General features: G+C 40.3%; 1 protein-coding gene across 11 annotated transcripts in view; it reads right to left on the bottom strand.

Moving 5' to 3' along the window:
* LOC146404944 (uncharacterized) overlaps positions 1-24072 on the bottom strand; it is a 488622-nt gene that overhangs the window by 108488 nt on the left and 356062 nt on the right. For 6 of the 11 annotated variants that reach the window (XR_014839793.1, XR_014839794.1, XR_014839795.1 and 3 more), the window contains one exon: positions 4994-5195. The exons of 1 other annotated variant lie outside the window; for it this stretch is intronic. Coding sequence is in view for 1 of the 10 variants with exons in the window: in XM_085016145.1 (XP_084872271.1) it covers positions 4220-4304; positions 4994-5124 (216 nt within the window). In the remaining 9 variants the exon portion in view is untranslated. Of the gene's footprint in view, positions 1-2266; positions 4305-4993; positions 5196-24072 lie in introns of those variants that run through there. 4 more of the 11 variants (XR_014839802.1, XR_014839796.1, XM_085016145.1 and 1 more) reach the window with 2 other exon arrangements.

Genomic DNA, 24072 nt, shown 5'->3' with positions numbered 1-24072 from the left:
CCTGAAGCTATTCTTCATTAGGGCCCTGCCCAAAGACTGACTAACAAAAGAAGTTGCCTCTAGACGGGGCACTTCATGTCACCATTCACCGCCTGCTCCTGTAGGGCAGCGTGTGAGGAGGTCCTTAGGGCAAATCCCACCTGGGAACAACTATTCCTGCCTTGCTCAGTGATAAATAAAGCCTCCTTAAAATAGACTGACAAGAATGAGGCAGGAAATTGGAAAAACAGTGCTAGGCATTTTCATTTAGCTTTTTATTAAGTTTCCTCTTCCTCAGAAGTCTTGTTATGAATGTCTTTTATTTATTTGTTTAATTTTTAATTTTAATGAGCTCTTCAGCCATGCATTCAGGGTAGATGCTTTCAAAGGCCTGAACTAACTGGTTCCTTGATTAGGAATGGAAAACAAGATTCGTACCAGACGCTCCAACTCACACCGAAGGCTGGCATCTCTGCGGTGGAGGCCCCTCTTCTTTCTCTCTGCCATTTTCCTATAACATTATTCTGGAGTCACATGGCTGCTCTTTGGGCTCTTCCCTCTCTGCCTTATTTCTCACTGGTGAGGTGAGGAGTACAAATCCATCTGTCATTTAAGATCTGCTGCTTAGGAGTTCCCATCATGACCCAGCGGTAACAAATCTGACTGGTATCCATGAGGATGCAGGTTCCATCCCTGGCCTTGCTCAGTGAGTTAAGGATCCAGCTTTGCCGTGAGCTGTGGTGTAGGTCACAGACGCAGCTTGGATTTGAGCCCCAGCCTGGGAATCTCCACATGCCAAAAAGATCTGCTGCTTAGAAGCCCACTGTAGAGCAGAGAAGAGAATTTTCTTGCATTTCTTGATCATTCTGCATATTATCATATTTCTCCAAATTCTAATGTGACTCATGTGATTGTGCAATGAGACTCAGGCATTCTCAGAAGGTTTACACCATGGTTGGCATATGAAGTTAAGCCTACAAATAGGGAGAGTATCTGAGTTTGAATTCAGGGAAAAGAGCACTAAGTGGGAATTAGATTTTCTGAATCATGACTCCAGCTCTGGGATTCATACACTGTGATCAGGAGTTAGAGCTTCCACATTTCTCTAGACTAAATTTTTTTTTTTTAGGATTATTCTACCTTTGATGGAGGTTTCTTGGGACACATTAATATCTTACTGATTTCTCTCAAACAACAGGATTTGATGAATTGGATGCTCTCGGTAAATATTTATCAAAAGAATGAATGAATAAATGGAATTTCAGTAAGTGTTTGATAGTTAGCACCATCTGCATGGTTGTAAGCAGCCTACAGCCCATTGCCTTAAAATGCAGCACCAGTTTAGGGAATTGTTCTCATTCACGGCTCCTCATAAGCTCTTCCAAGGGGCTAAAACTCTATAGAGATCTGTAATGATTAATTTTTTGTGTCATCCTTGCAAGGTGGTGGTGCCCAGGTGTGCTTGGTCAACCCAGCCTAGATGTTGCTGGGAAGGTGTTTTTTACATGTAATTAGCAATTACATTAGTGAACTCTGAGTAAACACATTACCCTCCATAATGTGGGTAGATCTCAACCAATCAACTGAAGGCCTTAAGATCAAAGACTGAGGCTCCTCAAAGGTAAAAGAATTCTGCCTCCAGACTGCCTTCATCTTGACCTGAAAATTCACCTCTTCCTTAGATTTCCAGACTGCTGGCCTGCCCTACAAATTTCAAACATGTTGCATCAGTCAATTTCTTAAAATCAATCTCTCTCTCTTTCATTTTATCTCCATATTACAAAACACATCTTATTTGTTCTGTTTCTTTGAAGAACCCTGACTGACATAATACTTACATATGCTTTTGATTAGAGAGGCATAGTTGGAATGTGTTCTTTTTGGATGCCCAAAATATCGCTCTTCTGGATTTAAAGCTCACTGTCGCTTCTCGTAGTATTTGTAACATCCACTTTCTGGTTTACAACAATGTTTTGGAACCATTGATTTCAAACTTTTCCACTTGATGTATTCTTCCTTGTGAAAAATTAAAAGATAAAGGCTGGTTCTGCAGTAGAGAAGTCTGCACAGATTTTCCCTTGAACACCGGTGACAGTGTGTTCAAAGAAAGCAAGGTAGGGGTCAGTGACATCCATCTCTGGTCACACAACTTGCAGTTCTCTGTCGCCACCATTAAGCCATATAAAAGGCATAGAAGGTCCTCAGTGAAATTATGTGGGTAAATGGAGGTGATGGCTTCAAGGTTTTCATTAGTTGATCTCACTTCTCTCATCATTTTTCTTCCTCATTTTTATTTGTTGTTCAGGTTTCTCCATCAGTTTTCTTCTCTTCTTACCCGTCTTCCTTCACATTTACTCCACAAACCAGTCCATGCTAGTCTCATCTACCTAGCATATGCGCTCATACTTCCAAATACTATTACTTTTTTATTTCATTCTTCCAAATACTATTTCTTTTACTTTTGGGGGGTCTTTTTATGGCTGCACCTGTGGCATATGGAAGTTCCCAGGCCAGGGGATGAATCAGAGCTGCAGCTGTTGGCCTACACCACAGCCACAGCAATGCTGGATCCGAGACCCATCTGTGACCTACATGACAGCTTGAGGGAATGCCAGATCCTTAACCCACTGAGCCAGGCCAGGGGTGGACTGCATCTTCAGGGTCATTATGTTGCATTCTTAGCCCCCTGAGCCACAATGGGAACTCCCAAAATACGATTTCCATTCTCACCTTTCTTAAGACCTTCCGACTCCCTTAGGTACCACCAATGCCTAAATGGAGTTAGTCACTCCTTTGTACACACAAGGTAAGGGAGGGTATCTCTGCACCAGTGATTAACACATTATGTTGCAAATGTTTACATCTCCTGCCCCATGGCCAGAGTATGTTTTCCTAGAAAGTAGGATCCAATTAGATTTTATGTGATTTTTTACGTCCAGGCTCTAGAATACACTAAAGTTCATTTAACATATGTGAAATGGCTAACTGATCAGATATAAAATGTTATTATATGCATACGTTCTGAGCATTCTTTGGCAAATGAAAGATTTTGTGATTATGCATTTTAGGTAGAAATGGATTGATGCATTCAATGAATAGAATTCATGGAGAGACATGAAAAGACATTAATTTAAAGTGTAAAAATGAAAAAAGCACAGATAAGATGATAACTATATAGAGAGTTCACAAGTCATGCCAAATCCATTCCCATCGTACTGCACCAATATATTTAGGCATTTGGATGCTTACTAAATGATGACACTATTTTGGATCAACTGCCTATACGAGGGTCATTTTGAAGTATTTCCCTAACTTCCTACGCATATATAACCTTCCCACTCCAAAGGAAACACCTAGCAAGGTACTAGTTGCTTTATGAACATTAGCTAATTTATTCTCACAACAAACCTAAGAGGTAGGTATAATGACCCTGTTGAAATCTGAGTTTCTGCCAAGTTAAAAGGCTAACTTTTGGTCTGACACTTTGTAGGTGATAGAACTGAGCTCTGAACTGTTTTCCGTCTGATGTCAAACATTGCAATGGCTGTTCTCAGAGGCATCATGAAGAGACAACCAGGACTATTGTCATTCGAACCAGGCATTAGCTCAGTGGGGACATAGATTATGCATTCCTTTCACTTTCTCTCCTTCACAGCTTCGGGCACAGTGCCCTGTATTGGGAAGGACTCAGAAATCCTATCACAAATTTGCAGATATAATAGACACAGGGTCATCTTCACTGTGGTTTCCTGCACGTTATGACTTGTATTATTTGTTTCTTATGATGGCTCAATTTTGATACTGTATAACAACCCCCCCCCACCCCGTTTTGCTGCACCTGTGGCATGAAAAAGTTCCTGGGTCAGGGACTGAACCCAAGCCACAGCAGTGTCAAAACCAGATCCTTAACTGCTAGGCCACCAGGGAAGTCCTACACAATCCCTTTTTGAGGAAGCTTCTCACTGTATGCAGGGGATATCCGTATATTTTTTCTGGTTACTTTTTATTTAAGTCACGTAAATCTAGAAATGAGAGTGGAAGGTAAGGGGTGGGAAACGCATTCCGCAGAACAGGAGCCCTTTTGTGTATCTGGATGAAAGACTATTGAGTCAGTTCTGACTCCCTTAAAAAACTGCCAGGGCGCATCAGACAGCAGACTCTCCTGAGCCAACTCACTCGGAATCCGACAGATTAATAACATCCCACCCACAAGTGTTTCCTCACATCTTTTCACACTTACTAGTTTCTCTGTCTGGAGACGTCTTCCCTGAGATGCTCTCGAGGCTGGTTCCCTGGGTTCATTCAGGTCTCTGTTCACGTGACACCTAATTAGAGAGGCCACCCTTATTGGCCATTTCCAAGCCCCTTGCCCAGCTCTCTGTTCCCTTAGGGCACTGCCCAGCATCTGACACGTCATGTATTTATTTGCTTATTTGTTTCTTTTCTGGACTTTCGTTAGAACGCAAGCTTCTGAAGAGCAGGGAGTGTGTCCCTCGGTGCTTAGGAGAGCACTGGGACTTGGTAGGTATGTAATGAATACTTTAAGAAGAGCAGAATAATGAATAATCATCAATTATAGTAACCCTAAAAGCAAGTATCTGAGGCTCTGTACCCCTCCCATTGTTCCCCGCCGTGTGCGTGCACACACACACACACACACACACACACACACACACACACGCAGCCATCGTCATTATGGACCTTTCAGATGGTATAGACTATCTTGCCCTTTAGTCTTAGACTGGACATTTGTAACCGTGGAAAGGCCCTGAATGACATATTTTAGGAAAGGATAGATAAATGAGCTTGTTATGTTTCATTTCCTTTGAATAATACAAATATTTTAAATTCCTGAGGGTGCTCCCAGCTCTCATCAGCACACGTCTAAACAAAGTTGTATTGGCAGCAGCCAACATCAGACTCTCCCTGCTGCTGGAAATCCAGTTGAATTCACCATCCCTTCCTTGCCTGTTAATGATTGAAAGACATGACTGTATCTCATGTTTTGACTTACCAGTTGTTAGGTGGCCAGGGGCTCTTTTGAGTGGCAGCTTCAGTGCTGGAGAAATTGTAAAACTTAAACCAGCAAACCAGACAAGCTGGAGTCACACCTACAGCAGAACTGCGCATGCGGATCCCTCTCATCAGCAGAGCGCCATCTCGTGGTTCCCGTTCCCACCTGCTCTCTGGAAGTTGAACGCCAGCTCCGATAATACCTGTGCGGTGAATGAAGAAACAGGGACCCTCAGGGGAACTTCCTAAGTGTATCTAACCTGCAAATGAGTCTTTAATTGACCCCAACTGATATAAGATTCCTGTTGGAACTTTTTGATCCTTGGTCTTTAAAGAGCAGGTGGTATAAATTCGTATTTTAGCCTTTAGAAAATCTGCAGACAGGGCAATAAACTCACATAGTTTGGAAAGAGGGTGCTCAGATTGATTAAATGTTAGAACGGGGTCATCCTCCTTTAGGTCAGAGCTGACCTTTGGAAGGAGACCTGAGCTTTAGGCTCTGAAGCTGTGTAAAGAAGAGATGGGTTCTATCCTAAACTAACACATGTATAATGATCTATTCTGGGTGTTAATATAAGTTTGTTTCCATAGATACCAGATTAAAGACTAATTTTACAAATATCTTCTCCAAATGTATTCAAATTCTATCTCTGATTTGCTAACCCCCCAGCATCTTATTCAGTTTCTTTCTCATTTCTCTTTTAACAGTATGCACATGCTTTATTAAGCCTATAATAGAGGTTATATGAATAGAAATTGAATTTTACTTATTGTGGAGCTATCCATCTGCTATTCTTCTGTGTAGTGAGCAGTTTTGAACATATGGACTGAAAGTTCCTCCTCATTAAAAAAAATATATATATATTTATTTCTCAAAAAAACCCCAGTTTGTTCTAGTAACAAACATACATACGTATTTAGACACATTTAGATCCAACTTGAAGAAATATCTATTCACTGACCATAATGTATAAAGAGGAAGTGAGTTTTTAAAGGCAGAATTATATCTCTGCTTTCATCCCAGCACATGCTTCCTGAAGGATAAAATACATGTACTTCTAGTACTCTAGAAATCTATACTTATGTTTTTATTTTTCTTCACTTAATATTTTGGAGTGTGACACTAAACCTCTCAAAAAATAAAAAATAAAAATAAACAAACAAGAAAACCTCAACAACCTTACTCCAGGTGGCCAGAGCCCTGGAGCCAACTTTTACATCTTTTTTAAGGCAAGAATGGGAGGTGATGAAATGCTGATTCTTTCCGGATTCTCCTTTGAAGATGGAGGTCCATCAGCAGCAGGCTTTACAACCACCTGGATATTTCAAAGTTGATCAGGTTCATCAGTGTGAACATCAAGTGAGGTTGTGTACTTGGGCTCGCTCTGGGATGAGTAGTTCACGCTTTTTTATATCAACGCATTGTTACAATGCATAATCATAGTCCCCTGAATGTAAGGAAGAACTTTTCCTTTTCAAAATGTACATATTATCTTATTTTGATCTTCAAAGGTACAAGCATATAGTTATCCAGTTTCTATAGAGTAAATCCATAAGCTACAGAAAAAGTAGAAAAAAGGAACTTGCTTGGGTCCACAGAGCTACTTACATGTGGACAATTTTCAGTCCTAGAACCCAGGTCTCCAGGCTCCCAATTCTAGGCTAAATGTTCATAAATACTCCCTTTATCTGTGTTTCATAAAGGACCAAGTATTGTGGTTACAACTCTAACACTGTATAATTTTTTACAATAAGTCATACATTCATATACTTCTCAACTGTCCCCAAATTTTAAAAGGGTAAATACACTGAAAATGAACTAAAGCATATGTGTATTTAGAGATACACAAAACACACACACACTTACCACATCTCTCCGCTCTTCAATCATTTTTTTCTCTTATTTCCTTTATTCACCTAATTATGAAGCTGAGGCCTCTCTGAATCAATTAGAAATTTAATGAGTGCTACCTCAAAGTGCTCTTTTTGTGGGGTAATGACAGAATGTTATTAAAACTTCTATAATGTAAACCCTGACTTTTAGTCATTTTGCCACTATTAAAGTTAACACAGTGCATTTGTCAATCACTTAAACATGAAACACACAGAATTACTGAGATCAAAAAATTTTAACAATTGTTTAACAATCAATCAAGTAAGCATTTCTGAGATAATTTTTCTGTTAGCAGTTGTGATAAGATGTCTGTAGAAAGCAGCTCAATGCCAGTTCTGAAGTAGCCAACCAGCTAGTAAATTGACAGTTCTTTTTTAATACACTTTTTTAAATGTAAGAAAAAAAAAAGGAAAAGCTAAGTGGACCCTATTCCTAAGACCGTTACCTGATAGGACCTGTAAAGGAATTCCTCAAGGTCAAAAACTGCTTCATGAACCATCTCTTCTGGGTATTCAATTAAATCCTTTATAGGATTAAGTATTCTGGGTAGGAATGACATTTATTAGAATCATACTGGTATTCAGAACCTCAGAGTCTATATCACTTTTCTTATTGACAAGAAATTTCTTTATTTCTTAAGTTTCCCATTTGTAAAACTGCATCTGTTAATAGTATGTGATCTTTAAGCATCTGGAAAATACAAAATATTTGTTTCCAGCACAATAAAACCTTATTATTATTGCTAGTACTATTCATGTTCTATTACTGTCCCTATATCCCCACATTTCCCAATATATACTTTTCAAATTTACCAAGAATTATTTTAATTTTAGTCTTGGTTTACCAATTCTATGGTTTACATGAATGCTATACCAGGTTATGGTACCAATCAAGCCAAGAATGGTAAAATATGTGTATATATAGCTAAATATAACTATCTATAGAGGTATATAGGTAAATATAATGTCGAAGTGACCTAGTGTCCTTTGGATTTGGGCTAGGGTTAGGTTTAAAATGAGAAAATGTCTAGTGTCCTTTCAAGGCGGGGTGGGGGGCGCAAACCCTGGGCTCTCACTCGGCAAAAACCTGTGGCACGATTTTTACCCTCAGTGCAGGTGTGGTGAAGAACACGATCAGCGAGGCGGTTGCTGGAGCTTAGGATGAGGGGCAGTGCTGTATAGCGAGTGGTTAAGTCCACAAACCAAAGCACCAGATGGTAGGTTTGATTCCCCAACTTTGCTGCTTGGTGAATTAGTTTGAAAAGTGTGCCTCAGATCCTTCATCTATCAAATGGGATTGACGTTAATACATACTCCAAGGAGTTACTGAAAAGACTTAGACGAAGTTCTGACACGGAAAGCTTCATTTGTCTACACCATGGGCAGTATGTGAAGGAAGATAATTTTTATCCAAGAGATAAATAATTGTAAAATATATGGGCTTTGTCTTTTCTTTTATATTTGAAAATAAATGGGGAAACATTAACTCGTACTAGGAACATATCCTGAACCATGGTTTCTATGGGCTGTCCTGGAATCTATCCATACTTAGCACCCTTTTCTGTCTCTTTTCTCCATCTCTCAAGCCACAAAAGAGCTCTGATTAACAGGGAAAGCTGAGACTCTGAGCAATGAAAGAGAAAAAGAAAATTATGATAATTAAGAAACAGAAAAAGAAAATTTAGTCAGATAAATTGAGTGTTGAAGCCATTTCACATACTTTAACGCCTGGGAAGCAGTGAATAACGGAGGATATAAGAACTCTGTCACACTCCCACTCATGTTGGTGTGTATGCACACGCGCGCACACACACATAGCACATGCTACATCATGACTCACACACTTTGAGAAGCTCTCTGTAGTCTGTCACTTGGTATTGATACATGTTCTCAATAAATACCTTTCTGAGTGCCCCATCTAGAACACCTGATTTCTCCAGGAAGCAGGATTATTCATAGCAGGCCTCCAACACACACAGACACACTGTCTCTCCCCATCCCTTTCTCTCTCCCAATATCCTGCTAAATGTGTTATGCTTATGCATGACAACTCAGACCCTGCTTCCTGGTGTCTTGGCTCTTATTAGTCAATTGATAAATTGAGAAAATACACCCCTCATATTCCAAACAAACATGATTTGTTAGTTGCCTACTTGTCACTCTTACCTTTCTCTTCCTTGCAGATCTCAATAAAGCTAAACTCGCTTGCAAGTCCCTGAGCATGAGACCTTCCCAAAGAGATGATATTGTGAAGGGCCTTTGAATAACCAAAAGAAATTTATCAATGGAGATTTGAAGGCAGAGTTATAGATAGAGAAAGGAACATAAATAAAGACATAGTGTTTTTATAAAAAACAAAATTCATATCTTCCCTCAAGACCTGGTGCCCAGTGTAGAATCCGGCACAGCATACAGACTTGTCACTGGGTGTGTTGAAGCCAGAGAGCTGGGTGGGGGGAGGGAGAGTGAATAAGGAGTTTAGTCCTCCGAAAGAGAGTGTGCTGTGAGGCATCGGAAAGGAAGACTTTGTTGGAACAAAGGCTCCTGTGGCTTCTTATGCAATTAAAGATAAGATTATTTTGATTCCAGAAGGGCAAAACAAGGTTTTATTAAGAAAGCAATCCCCATAGTCCACTCAAACTGAAGAAGCTGGGCAGTAAGCGCTGGCTTAAAAATTGGGCTTACCTTCTCATTTTGATCTCTCTTTTTAGAAAAGAAACAATGATTACTGTTTATTTACTTGTTTTGCTGGAGTGACGGCATTCCAGTAGAGCTTTACCATTGCCCTAGTGTTTCACTTCTCAATGACAAGTCAGCCCTGCTCAGGTGGCTTCCTGCCAGATCTCATGCTTTCCTGAGTCCGTTCTGGAGGCTTGGGGAAATCCCTCAGTTAGAGAGAAGGGAGGGCTCTTCATTATCACAATCATCCCAGGTTCAGTCACTTTCACTGTAGAAGCTCTAAGGTGAAGCTGGAGCATACAGGCTTTGAAAAGTGAGTACTCAAGTCTCCAAGACTCTTGTCACTTACCACTCCATTCCCTTGGCCAAGGCACAGCTCTTTGAACCATGGTCTCCTTACCTGTTACAGGGGCTAAACTTCTGCCCTGTTTGCCCCCTGGGGTTGCTATGAGGTCATTCATGTGCTTAGATTTTGTAAGCCCCCGAGAAAATAGAATAAAGAAATACAAAGAAAGGATTTCCAGGGATGGAGAAGGTGTGTGTTTGTGTTTATAAATAACACAAGCCTCACCTAGGGGCTTATAACTTTGCTTAGCAACATGTCACTGAGGACCCACTCCTGTTTGTGGGATGTTTGAGCAGATGGCTTCAGGTCTTGGTCTTCCAAATGCAACCCAAACATACTGTGAAGATAGGAAGAGTTCACATGCACATTTCTGGGAAGGGTCAAGAAGACACTGAAGAAGCTGCTTTACACTTTCCCTGTCTCCTGCCACCGCACAATAACAATGCTCACACTTGCCTGACATGAGGCAGTCAGCAAAGTGTGTCCACAATCCTCTCCTGCCCAGTGCGTTGGGGGCTGGTCACTCTGACCAGCCTGGGGTTATGGCCGGAGGCTGTCACCAGGAGGTGGATTAATTTCCATGTTTACTTCTCACCCCAGCAGTTCCAGCTGATACCAGTGAGAAAATGATGACACAAAACACCCGCCTGTGAAGAAAACTGCAGCCCCCTGCTTGGAAAACTCACATTGGGGTTTGCAGGGAGGGAAAGCTGCTGTGCTGCTGAAGTTTGATTTTACTAAATAATGCCCTTTCTATCCCCTTCCCTTAGGTGGGGACAGTGTAACAAGAGATGCCTGTATATCCTATACACATTATAAGCTTCATTCCCCAAGCTTCCACCTTCATTCCAATTTATTGCCTCAGAACATCAATAAGTGGAGGATTTTGATGACACGAGAGTTAAGTATTGAACTGTGCTCAGTTAAAAGCTCCACATTTGGGATCAGATTGTTGTGGATTTGAATCCCAGCTCTGTATTTTACCTACATTGTGAACTTTGACAAGTTGGGTAACCTCTGGAAGCCTCCATCACTCATATGGCCAGTACTCTCCTCCCGGGAGGCCATGGCTACTTGAGGATCACGTGCTTACTTAGGAAAGACACACACAGGGAGGCATGGTTCAAGGCACACTGCATTATCCTTGTGAATTCAAGAGGTTCCTTGGGGGAGAAGACCCCCCACTAGCCCACATTTAAGGCAGAATATATTTTGACTGAGATTTATGCAGGCATCTGAAGGATTCCCCTTTTTCAGTGTACAGCAGGAGAGCAGACATAAGTGGTTATCTTTTGTACAGTCATGTATTATTCTATGGTGTCCACGTTCCTGACACAGAAATGTAGAGGTGGTGAATGATACCATCCTTGTCTATGAAAGTTTAAGCTACCCAAATTGTATTTATAAAATGGAAAACAAATTCCTTATCAGGTCATAAAACCCCACAGGACAGATCCCCTTTATTAATGGAATTACTAACAAATGTGTGACATATGCAGATGATGGAATATCAGAACCTTCCGTCTTAGGGTAACTGTCAAACTCCTGGGAGTCAATGGAAAATAGAGGAAAACTCTAAAGTGATGTGATCTGCACTTGTTGCTGGAATAGGGGCAACCAGCAGCTCCTTGTCTCTGTTTTAGGTCCCCCTAGGGAGACTTCACTTGGTAAAATCCCCCTTACTTCTCCGTAGACCCCCTCCCATCCTTCTCTGCTATAGAAGGAATCAACTCTCTAACAAATTTAGAAGCAGAAGCTACACAAGCTCAACTCTTTCTGTTCTTTTGGTGATATGCTTGTCTCTGGTACCCTCTCGTTCGTAGGCTAAAGGACTTGCCCTTGAGAAGAAGACATGATATTTTCTTCTTTTTCTTTCTAACTTCTTTTTTTTTCTTTCTTCCTTCCTCCTTTCCTTCTTTCCTTTTCTTTTCTTTCTCTTTCTTTCTTTCTTTCTTTCTTTCTTTTCTTCTTTCCTTTCTTTTTTATTATTACAGCATAGTTAATTTACAATGTTGTGCAAAATTTCTGCCATATATTAAAGTGACTCGGTCACTTTATATTCTTCATATTCTTTTCCATCATGGTCTATCCCAGGAGATTGGATATAATTTCCTGTGCCATACAGTAGGACCTTGTTGCTCATCCATTTTAAAAGTAATAGTTTGCATCTACTAACCTCAAAAATCTCAGTCCATCCCACTCCCTCTTCCCTCCCTCTTGGCAACCACAAGTCTGTTCTCTATGTCCTTGAGTCTGTTTCTGTTTTGTAGATAGATTCATTTGTACCATATTTTAGATTCCACATGTAAGTGATATCATATGGTATTTGTCTGAGAATACATGATATTTTCTGGACCAGACTTTACCAGAGTTTATAGCAGTTTAATCTTAGGGATCAGCAGTAGTAAACTATAATTGCTAAATTTATAAGCCACCTTCCTACCTTTATCCCTTTTAAAGCTGGCATTTCCATTTCCATTACATTGGCCTATCTTCTTTGTCTATCTCTCAATTGAAAGAGAACAGGGGTGGGGAAAAGAAGGATGTCATTTTTTTAATTTCCATAGAACCCAGCAAATATTATTTCATTCTATTGTAATATTTAAACTTTACAAAATTAATAAATGCCAACAAAATTTTCCTCTGTTGGAGGAGGGTGATATATAATGACTTTTTACACTTTATGTGGATAAACTGCAAAAATCTATACCATGCATTCATGACAGGAGTGACACTGCCCTTCTTTAACAGAACTGCTTGTGAATTTCACCTGCCAGCTGGGCTCCAGAGGGAACTGCTTACTGCAGCAGTGCTCCAGCTGAGAGGGAAAGCATCAGGAAGAAAGGTGGAGAGTTCTGGGGCGAGAGGTTCTTCCAGAGGTGATTCAGAGAATGTCCAGTAGTTACAAACCAAGTCCAGATCCTTCTCAAGAGGCAGGAGTTGGTCTAATCTGAGGAAGCGGGACCTTCAACAATGTGGTAAGAAGGGAAGAGGCAGGGAGGAGTCAGTGGACGTTGGACCAAGGTGACCTCCAAGAAAGCTGTCCAAATGCCAAAGGTGAAACTTGAAGCAATAATAACTACTGCCATTGGCGGAGAATGTGTGTAAGTATGTACCTCATCTAACCCAGTCCTGCAGACGAGAAGCTCTTGAATCTCTGCTGTCTCCGTGAGAAGAGCATGCCCAGGCTTGCAGGTGTTCCCAGATCAGCTGAGCCCCAGCTGAGCCATGGGCTCCAGAGAAAAACAAGATTAATGACTGTTGTGCTAAGTCGTTAAGTTGTGGGGTGGTTTCTTGTGCTAACTGACATAGAGTTTGTAAGTAATCAAAGTAACTAGTTTAAAGTAACAGAGCTGGAGTTCCCGTCGTGGCACAGTGGTTAACGAATCTGACTAGGAACCATGAGGTTGCAGGTTCGATCCCTGCCCTTGCTCAGTGGGTTAACGATCCGGCGTTGCCGTGAGCTGTGGTGTAGGTTGCAGACGCAGCTCGGATCCCGTGTTGCTGTGGCTCTGGCGTAGGCTGGCAGCTACAGCTCCGATTCGATCCCTAGCATGGGAACCTCCATATGCCGCGGGAGCAGCCCAAGAAATGGCAAAAAGACAAAAAAAAAAAAAAAAAAAAAAAAAAAAGTAACAGAGCTATTACTATTTGGATGTTATCTCTCCAAAGACAGTTCTTCTAAATTCTGTGTCAGGATGCTAGACTAGGTAGTATGAAATGCAAAGTCTGCCCTTGAAGATCAGTTGGGGCACAGGACAGAGGTCTCAAGTGGACCCCAGAGACCCAGAGAAACCAAAACGTGGATTCCCCAGGGACTAACACTGTAAGCTTGATAAGGACAGAAACACATCTGCCTTGTTTACTATTCTATCCTCAGCACCTAGCAGAGCATCTGCACAGAGTAAGAGCTCATTGAATATTTGCTGAATAAATGAATGAATAAATGATGTCATTCACTACATAATTTCAATTTACTTTGGCCATTCAATGAACATTAGAAAGTGCATTAAATATAGGTATAACTTAAGATTTAATGAGAATTACAAATATTATCACATTACTAAAAACTTTTTTTAGAGAATCTTCCAGAAAAATTAAATGATTTGTGAAATCATGTCCCCACTTTGGTGAAGTCCTTGGAAAAGCAATTACTCTTTTCCAGTGGACAGCTTTATAAATGCCAAGCTTACTGCCCAGATTAATTCTAGATTACGCTTCATGAAGATGCTAGTGGGTTTATAATGTTGGAAGTCTCTGAAACAGATGGAAAGGTTTCTTCAGTGTTTTCTCTTCCAATCCTTCATCAAACACTCTCTCTCCCTATTTTTATACTGAGTTCTAATTAGCATTGCATCTTTGAATTCAATTTCCATAAAAGACAGAGAAAGGCTCAAACAAAAATTAAGTGAAATTTTGGTTTGTTTTTACATTTTTTTAAATTATTTTTCAATGTGCTCCCTCCCCCACTGCCCCTGACAAGTTCTAAGAGCCAAAATAATTCAATGTTATAATGGGTTTTTCTACTAAGTCAATATTTGATTTAAGGCCAGTTACTCAACATACCTAGGACTCAATTTGCTAATTTACTCATCTGAGTAATAAAAATATCTACTGAATTGAATCCAATGTCCTTTCTTCTTGGAAGAAAAAATCTATGATTCTATATGTGAGGGGCCACCAGGTAGGAAGAACTACTGTGCTTTGGATCAACCTGGCCTTGAGAATGAATGATGATCATTGGATTATCTTTGAATAAAAATCCTGTGCCAGGCACTACACTGGAAAGGGCAATAAGGAATACATTTGAGGGGACTCATGGATTTCTGGGAACATCCAAGAAAGAACAAGCTACCAACCAGAACATTGCTGTTCTCTCGAGTCAGAAAGCAGTTGATAGCATTTCTAGACTGGACTGTTCTAACGTGTCCCAGAGAAGATGGGCAGAGGAAAATTTTATTAGCTAAACTCTTTCATATTGCTTAGAACAAAGGTAAACTCAAATTATCTCCATAAATAGGGATTCATTGGAAGGACAGTGGGTCAGGGGAAGAAAAAGAGAAATTCTTTCATTAGTGATACAGCCAAGCCTCACAGGAACCTCTCTATGTCATGATATGTTAGTAACTTCGGAATCATGGTCTCCAATAGATGTGCAAGATTAGACAGAGTGCAGGCAGAAGATATATTAGGACATTTATTTATATTTAAAAAAAAAACCTCATCACTTGTATTATTAAATTTTAAATGGTTTTCTGATAATGTATATCATCAATTAGGTTGGCCATCTAATTTACATAAATATAATATTAGTTGTATGTGTCAGAGGCAGTAATGCTTAGCAGATTATTACTTCTTTATATTTCCCAGCCTTATGAAATTAAGTGGATTCATTTGACCTAGTCCTAGGGAATAAAATTTGAGTAGAAGTGTTAAGTGTTGTTTCCAAGCTGAAACAATGAAAAGTCCATGCATAATTCTTCAGGTTCCCATGCCTCCGGCCTTGCCTCATGACTGTGTCTGTATTTTCTAGATGGTATAGCTACAAGGTGGTGAAGCCACACATCTGCCTGGGTCCCTCAGCTATATACAGCAGAGAACTGGGCAAAAAGTATGTGTAGGAAATAAACCTGTGTTAGGTTAAAAGCCACTAAGATATTGGATCTATTTGTGATTGCAGAATAGCATAAACTTCCCTAACTAATAAAAGGTACGTACTCAATTTTTTTGGTAGAGTGAGCAATTTATATAATTTTTCTACTCTCTTTCATTTTTGCTGACTAACCTTCTTTAGGTTTCCCAAGAGATACAATCTGATGAGTTCTCTAATCTATAGACAGTCATACATCGTTAGTCAAATAGGTTGTGGCCAGGGTATCAGGTTTATGAAGTGAGAAATGTACCTCCCAGGAGCACTTCTGCCATTAGAAGGATGGGTTCTGGACAAGAGACCTCTCCTAACTTCAGGAATTTTTAAGGCCTGATTAAAATATGAATGCAAATCAACGATTTCCCACAGAAACATCAACTCAAGGAATAGACGCTAAGAGATCATCTTGTGCTCAAGGACTTTACCTATGTCGACTTCATATCCCAATTTCAAAGGGATCTTGATCAGTAGAAGGCTTTACTAAGTGCTTCATGAATGAATGGAAAAACTGGATGAAGCAATGCATGCTGGAGTTGGTGGTTTTTATGAGAGGAAGATGGCAGTGTATTAAGGGAGAGGAACTGTATCTTTGGCAGAAGACAAATCCTTTGGGAATGGGGTCTTCACAATGCAGAATTCTGTGAATGTTTTTCAGTTCATGCATTCATTCAACAAAGAATTATTGAGTGCTCTTTATATTCTCAGGTACTTTCCCAAAATAACTGCAAAGAAAATGTTTTCCATTTTTTCTTCTTCATCTAGATAGATCTATTTTAAAGGATGGGATTATGGAATTGAGCACTGCTTTTTGAACACAGTCACGAATTCAGGCATTTGGTCCAGGCAGTGCTGGGAGGAGAATAGGTAATGATTTTAACAGAGCCTGCTGCAAACGCCCACTTGTTCTTCCACGAGCAACTAATCTTAGGTCTCAGCAATGCAATATCCCAGCGATAAAGGATGGAACTGACTAAAAGGTGAAATGCTGCCAGCAAAAGAAGCCAAAAAGAAACTCACTCTTCAAGATGTCTCATCGGTGTCAGCTCGGGTCAGAATGGTATTGCAGGGGCCTGGTTATTGATGGTGCAACTCTGACCTCTTTAGCCGTGGAGGCAGGATGAGAGCTGATGCTGTTAGCTCTTAATATAATGCCCGAGCAATTTACTTGTAAGTAGAAAAGGAAATTGGTGAGAATGAGTTCACATTTGCCTTTAATAAAAATGCGAAGAGGATTTTTACCTGGACTGTGAAGGTTTAACTTTAATAATCCATCAATCAAGTATTTCCAAATTACTGACTATATGCTTGGCACTAGGTAAAGGCCTGAGGGATATCAGTACAGTCCCTACCATGAAATAGCTTACTTTTTACTGAAGAGTCAGAATAGACTAAAAAATATGATCAATGGATAAAAAGAAGCCAAAAAAGAAAATAATAATATTGATATTGACAAATAGAAGAGCTGAATGGTCAGACAAGTCAGGGTGTGCAGCCAAGCAGTCTCGGTTCAAATCCCAGTCCACCGTTCAATAACCAAACAGCTCTAGGCTGTTTACCTAACCTTTGTGCTACATTCTCATTTTAAATACAGGGATGATAATAGTATTTCGACGTGGTAGGTACTTGTGAAGTGTTTAGAACAGTGTCTATAGTTGGTAGGAAATGCATACTAAAAGCAATTAAGATTTAGAGGGGCATTTAGTGTGGTTGATTACTTTTTCTTATCAAATATCCTTGCTGTCTCATTATCTTCCTGCTAGGATTTGTGTGAACATGATCTGTTTTGGCAGATTAAAAACACTGGTTTGAGAGTTCTCGTGACTCAACGGGTATCCATAAAGAGTGGATAGTATCTGACTAGTATCCATGAGAATGGGTTCCATCCCTGGCCTTGCTCAGTGGATTAAAGATCCCGTGTTGCTGCAAGCTGCACTATAGGTTGCAGACACAGCTTAGATCCCACGTTGCCATGGGTGTGGCACAGACCAGCAGCTGCAGCTCTCATTTGACCCCTAGCCTGGGAACTTCCATATGCTGCAAGTGCAGCCATAAAAAGAAGAAGGAGAGAGAGAAAGGAAGGAAGAAAGAAAAACTGCTGGTCGGGAACCTAGATAGCCATGATTCACCTCTGTCTCTGGGGTCTCCGTGTGGTCTCCAGATGGATGAAGGGCTGTCTTAATGTTTAGATGTCTCCTGGGGTCACAAATATTTTTTGATTAAAAAAAAAGCACAGCTGTCATTATGTACTTTCTTCTATCCTCTTCAACCAAATGACCTCTCTTCTCTCCACTGATGTAAATTCTTTATGGCTAGGATCCAGGACCCAGTGCAAGGTCTATGTATAGGGATGAGACGGAAAGAAAAATGGAATTTTTTTTCTCTAGTGAATCTCTATATGTCTTGAACATTCTGAAAGTTTTAGTGTTAAGTGAAAATCCTGTCCATTCAGAGCATGTGGCCTTAGGTCCAGAAGATTCTTTCTTATGATGTACAATTATCACTAGTCCAGCTTCCGCATCGGCCAGATCAATCTTAAGATGAATTGTTGATCAAGGCTGCCTGCACCCGTGAGCCAGTTCTGTCTAAAACCTGCTCCTTGCTTGTCTTAGGACTCTTGACTGTTCATTCCAATTTATGTGACCAAAGTTTGCCCACCTGGTGCAGTTAACTCACACTAATGATGGTCACTGCATACCAGGGTCCATCACTATATCTGAGAGCATCATTAGTTGGGACTACTCCAACCTTCATGTAAGTCCTTTGTGATACACCAGTGAGCTGCCTCATCTGGTTAGCTGAGAGCCAAACTACAGTTTGCACTAGAGATGTTCCGCAGCCTTGGTGTAGCCACGCTCAGGATAAAGAGGACGAGTGGAGAAAGGGAAAAACTGGTGAGATTCTAAGAAGCAGCCCCTCTCAGTGTCTTTACTCATTCCTTTCATTGTCTTTCTATTCTCTTCTTCCTTTTCTTCCCCTTTTGTTCATTTTTCCTTCTCCTTCCCTCTCTTACCCCTTCTTTCTATATTTTGTTGAATATCTATAGAAGTACCCTGTGCTAAGTGCTGTGGTCTATATGTGGGATGGCACAGGGGCCGACTTACAAATATTAGCTCTACCATTGTCTGATAGAGGCATATTAATCAAGTCATTTTCTCTTTCTTAGACGTATTCATAAATTGAGACTTTTGTTCTAGATGGTCCTTAGTTACCTTCAGGTTCCTCTGTTCTGTGGTTCAGGAGACTCAGATTTTATTCCCAAGGATGTGAAATGAGCACAAAAAGTTTTAAACTTTCTCATTTCTAGAATTTTGTTTGTAGCAGAGACTATCTGCAGTCCAGTATTCACTTTCCTTGTATTTCTTTCTTCTTTCTCTCTCTCTCTTTTTTTTTTTTTTTTTTTTTTTGGCTTTTTATGGTCACACCTGTGGCAAATGGAAGTTCCTGGGCTATGGAACAAATCGGAGCTACAGTTGCTGGCCTATATCACAGCCGAAGCAATACCAGATTCAAGCTACACCACAGCTCATGGCAACGCTGGATCCTTAACCCACTTAGCGAGACCAGGGGTCAAACCTGCATCCTCATGGATACTAGTCAGGTTCATAATCCACTGAGCCATAATGGGAACTCTCCTCTTATTTCCTAAGCAATAAACCTTTCTGTTTTAGTAGGGTTTCCAAGATAGAGTTCATACATCCAGCAACGCTTGCAACTAACTGTAGCTATGTGATTACATTCTGGCAGATGTGATATGTCACTTCTGGGTGATGTGCTTAAGGAGTAAGCTGCTTGCCATCCACTTCCTCTTTCCCCTTCCACCTGCTGCCTTGACTCCAGAGACAGAGGTCACATTGGAGCCAGCAGCAGGATAGTTCCTCAGGCCTGGAGCTACCCAGTTTTGAACTCCCATAAAATAGAGAAATACAATTATGTTTTATTTTAAGCCACTTCTGTTTCATAGAGTCTTTTGTTACAGCATCTGAGCCTATATTCTAAATAATAAATAAGTCACTACCCTTGTCCTTAGATTCCTGACTTTTTTTTTTCCTTTTTAGGGCTGCACCCACGGCATATGGGGGTTCCCAGGCTAGGGGTCGAATCAGAGCTGTAGCCGCCAGCCGACACCACAGCCACAGCAACGCCAGATCTGAGCTGCATCTGCGACCTACACCACAGCTCATGGCCCACTGAGTGAGGCCAGGGATCAAACCCGCAACCTCATTGTTCCTAGTTGGATTTGTTTCCACTGTGCCACAATGGGAACTCCTGATTTTTTAAAACTTTTTAAAGATTTTTATTTTTTCCATTATAATTGCTTTATAGTGTTCTGTCAATTTCTACTATACAGCAAAGTGTCCCAGTTACACACACACACACATACACACACACACAATCTTTTTCTCATATTATCCTCCACCATGTTCCCTCATAAGTGACTAGATATAGTTCCCTGTACTATATAGCAAGATCTCATTGCTTATCCACTCCAAATGCAATAGTTTGCATCTATTAACCCCAGATTCCCAGTCCATCCAATCCCTCCACCTCCCTCTTGGCTACCACAAGTCTCTTCTCCAAGTCCATGAGTTCATTTCTTTTCTGTGGAAAGGTTCGTTTGTGTCATGTATTAGATTCCAGCTATAAGTGATATCATATGGTATTTGTCTTTCTCTTTCTGACTTACTGCACTAAGGATGAGAGTCTCTAGGTCCATCCATATTGCTGCAAATGGCATTATTTAGTTCTTTTTTGTGGCTGAGAAGTATTTTATTGTGTATATATACCACATCTTCTTAAGCCATTCATCTGTCATTGGACATTTAGGTTTTTTTCATGTCTTGGCTATCATGAATAGTACTGTAATGAACATAGGGGTGCATGTATCTTTTTCAATGAAAGTTTTGTCTGGATATATGCCCAGGAGTGGGATTGCCGGGTCATATGGTAGCTCTATATTTAGTTTTCTGAGGTAACTTCATACTGTTTTCCATAGTGATTGTACCAATTTACATTCCCACCAACAGTGTAGGAGGGCACCCTTTTCTCCACACCCTCTCCAGCATTTGCTATTTGTTGACTTGTTAATGATGGCCATTCTGACAGGTGTGAGGTGGTACCTCACATTAGTTTTGATTTGCTAATCTGTTAAATGAAGTGGTTTGAACAAAGAATCCTTAAGGGTGTCTCCAGATTAAAGGACTGATGTTCTGGAACTTGACAGGTTTTCGAAGATGCTGTGTGACAGACTGTCCTTGTGCTGGGACTCACCCAACAGAAAGAATACAAAGAGCATCCTGACAGGAACAGTAGGTATTCCAACACTAACGTATTCTTGCTGCCAAGGCATCCTGTCTAGCCTCTCACCTCACTGATGCTCAGATTACCAGTCTAGACTGTTAAATCTGCCTGACCTAATAAAAAATACCTCTTGTCCTTTATTTGGCTGGGTGCTGCCTGTTGGTTTTAACTATTTGCTGAACTCCGATCTGCACAGTTAGTAGACTCAGAATCCCGGATATTTGGATAAAGAAGTTCCCTTAGAGACATCTGCCATTTCCATGGCTCCAGACACAGCATTTCATCTTATCTTCGGTATCTGTCCTGCAGATTCGGCCTGGCCACTCCCTACCACCCTTCTGACCACCTCCCTCCCCCAAACCAACATGGCTTAAAGGACAGATCACCGAATTTTAGAGAACAAGTGATAGAACCAAACTTAAGGATCATTATTTTTATTTTTAGACAGTAGAATGGTTTTTTTAAATAAGAAAATTTTAAAATTTGATACAGAGAGTTCCCGTTGTGGCTCAGTGATAATGAACCCAAACTAGTATCCATGTGGATATGGGTTTAATCTCTGGCCTTGCTCAGTGGGTTAAAGATCTGGTGTTGCCGTGCACTGTGGTGTAGGTCACAGATGCAGCTCCGATCCCACATTCCTGTGGCTGTGATGTAGGCCAGCAGCTGCAGCTCAAATTTGACCCCTAGCCTGAGAACTCCATATGATGCGGGTTTGGCCCTAAAAACCAAAAAATAAAATAAATAATCAAAATAAAATAAAATAAAATCTGATACATGTAAAACACAACAACAGAGCTTCTGATGGAACAGGAAGAGGGGACCTTGAGCCTCTATGTTATTCTTTCTCTTTGTATATCTGGTAGTTCTTGAAGTACCTCCTAGCAACCCTATGCTTTTCCGAATTTAGTTTGAAAACCACTGGTCTATTTTAACTCTCTCTCAAGTTTGCAGATGGAGATATTAAAATGGGGAAGTAGTTACTGATATACCCAAGTTTCTCGAATCCAATGCCAGGGTTCTAATCACACTGCCACCCACCCACCCCATGCCTGCTCTCCCCCCCCCCACGCATGCACACACACACACACACAACACACACACACACACACAGTGTTTCTTCTTTTTCAACCTTATTATATATCTTCTAGAACAGAGGTGCCCAAACCTCTTCTGTAAAGGACTAGGTAGTAATTATTTAAGACTTTACAAGCCTTACAGTTTCTGTGGCATGTTCTTCCTTTTTGTCTTCTTTTTTTTAAAAACATCAGTTCTTTAAAAACATAAAAACCATTCTTAGCTCAAGAGCTGTACAAAACCTGCTGCAGGCCAAATTTTCAAAAATATAGTTTTGTTTTTTTTTTAACCGTTCATCCCTCAATTTATCTCTCTCCTCTCATATTTTACTATGAGCCACAAGAAGAAAAGAGATAGCAGCTTGGAAATCTCCTTTGCTAATAACAAGGTTTAGCATTTGTAAGTTCTGCTTACCACATAGTGCCAAGGCAATCTCACCAAGCTTTCTGCCACTATATGGTACGGAGTAGATTTCCTCCAGTTTCTGATAACCTATGGTGCCTTTCCTTCTAAGCCCTCACTCGCAGCATCTCAAAGTTCATATTTCTTCTGATGGCCTATTCTAGACAATTCAGGCTTTCTTTGTTATGCTCCTCAAAATTCTTCTACTCTCTGTCCACTACCCAATTCCAAAGCTGTCTCATATATTTCAGATTTTTGCTACAGCAGCACTGCACTTCCAGGTACCAAAATCTGCTAGTTGTAAATTGCTGTGTGACACATTACCATAAAGTCGGAGGCTGAAATAACATCCATTTATTACTTCACAGTTTCTGTGGGTCAGGAATCTGCACATGACTTAGCCTGGTCACACAGGGTCTCATGAGGAGTCAGCCAGGAACACAGTCTCAACTGATATTCAGGTTCTCCTCTAATCTGACATGATTATTGGAAGGATTCTTCATGAATCTGCAGAACTTAGAGTAGCCTGCTCCTTGAAGGCCAGCAGGAGAATGCCCCTTTAGCTCTCCCTGACTTCCTTAACAATTCACCTGGTTAGGCTCAATGAGATCATCTTCTTTTGATTGATTCAGAGTCAATAGATTAGGGACTGTAATTACACCTGCAAAATCCCTTAAACTATGCCATGCATGGTAAAATCTTTCCTAAGTCATTCTTTATATAGTCAAAACAAGAAGAACTTTGCAGAACCTCTTAAGAAGGATATCTCTGGACTCAGGGTCCGCCTTTCCCCACTTTATACAAGGCAGACATTAAGAAGAGGGAAGGAATTGAAGGAGGTAGTTTTTGTCTTCTATTAGATGGGTACCAGATTCCTGGCAAGAGGTGAGTATTAAGACCTATAACAAGCAGTACAACTAGGGCACTAACCACTTTGCCCCTTTATGTTTCTCTTCTCTCCATCCTAGGTCTAAGGCAAAAGTTATAGATGTCTAGGAATGCTTAACTTATCCCTAATAATCTTTCCTCTCTTAGTTTTCTGCCCTTTCCTACAAAAGAGGACTCTGCTTATTGAGCCCTGGGTTGAGGTTACTAAATTTCCCTCTGTTGCTGATGTAAACAATTTTCAGAAAAATCCTTTTGATTTAATATCAAATTGCCCTTCATTGATGTGTGTGTTCTATTCTGCTTCTTTAGAAGATAAGCATCCAAAGGATGGATCTCTGATGTAACTTTGTGCGTACTTGAGGACATATGTGCATAGCTAGGATACAGCTCCTTTTGTCTGATTGGGAAAGGAAAATGCAGAAAAGCTGGCAGTTAACAAGATATGTGTTCCAAACACACTGAGATGACCTAAGCCTTTTCTCTTCAAAATCTCCATCTGTAAATCTTGGTGAGTAAACCATATATGAGAAATCCCAATACGCTATAGGCTTGAGTTCCTAGAAAAATTAGACCAATAAATCATCTTTTTCCTTTCTACAGATTCTATTAAAACTCTCATATAAATCACACCTTGCTTAAAAATCATAATGTAGCAATTATTTTGAAAACGACAGTTCAAACTCAGATACCCTGATTAGAAAGCTAAAACACCACCAGCATGCCTAAATAATATGTCTATTAATTGTATTTTCTTTAAAATGTCACAACTTGATATTAGCCTCCAAAAGAACTCTTCTAAAGGATTCATCACATATAATTCATAATCAAAATATGCTGGAATAAGAAT

Source organism: Sus scrofa, chromosome 3, assembly GCF_054392235.1.
Source record: "Sus scrofa isolate SSC_HxYL_T2T_F1_AM1 chromosome 3, Sscrofa_HxYL_maternal_Yorkshire_Landrace_v2.0, whole genome shotgun sequence".
Taxonomy (NCBI): domain Eukaryota; kingdom Metazoa; phylum Chordata; class Mammalia; order Artiodactyla; family Suidae; genus Sus; species Sus scrofa.
Note: the sequence above shows the minus strand (reverse complement) of the source record. Positions and strands in the feature narration are given on the sequence as shown.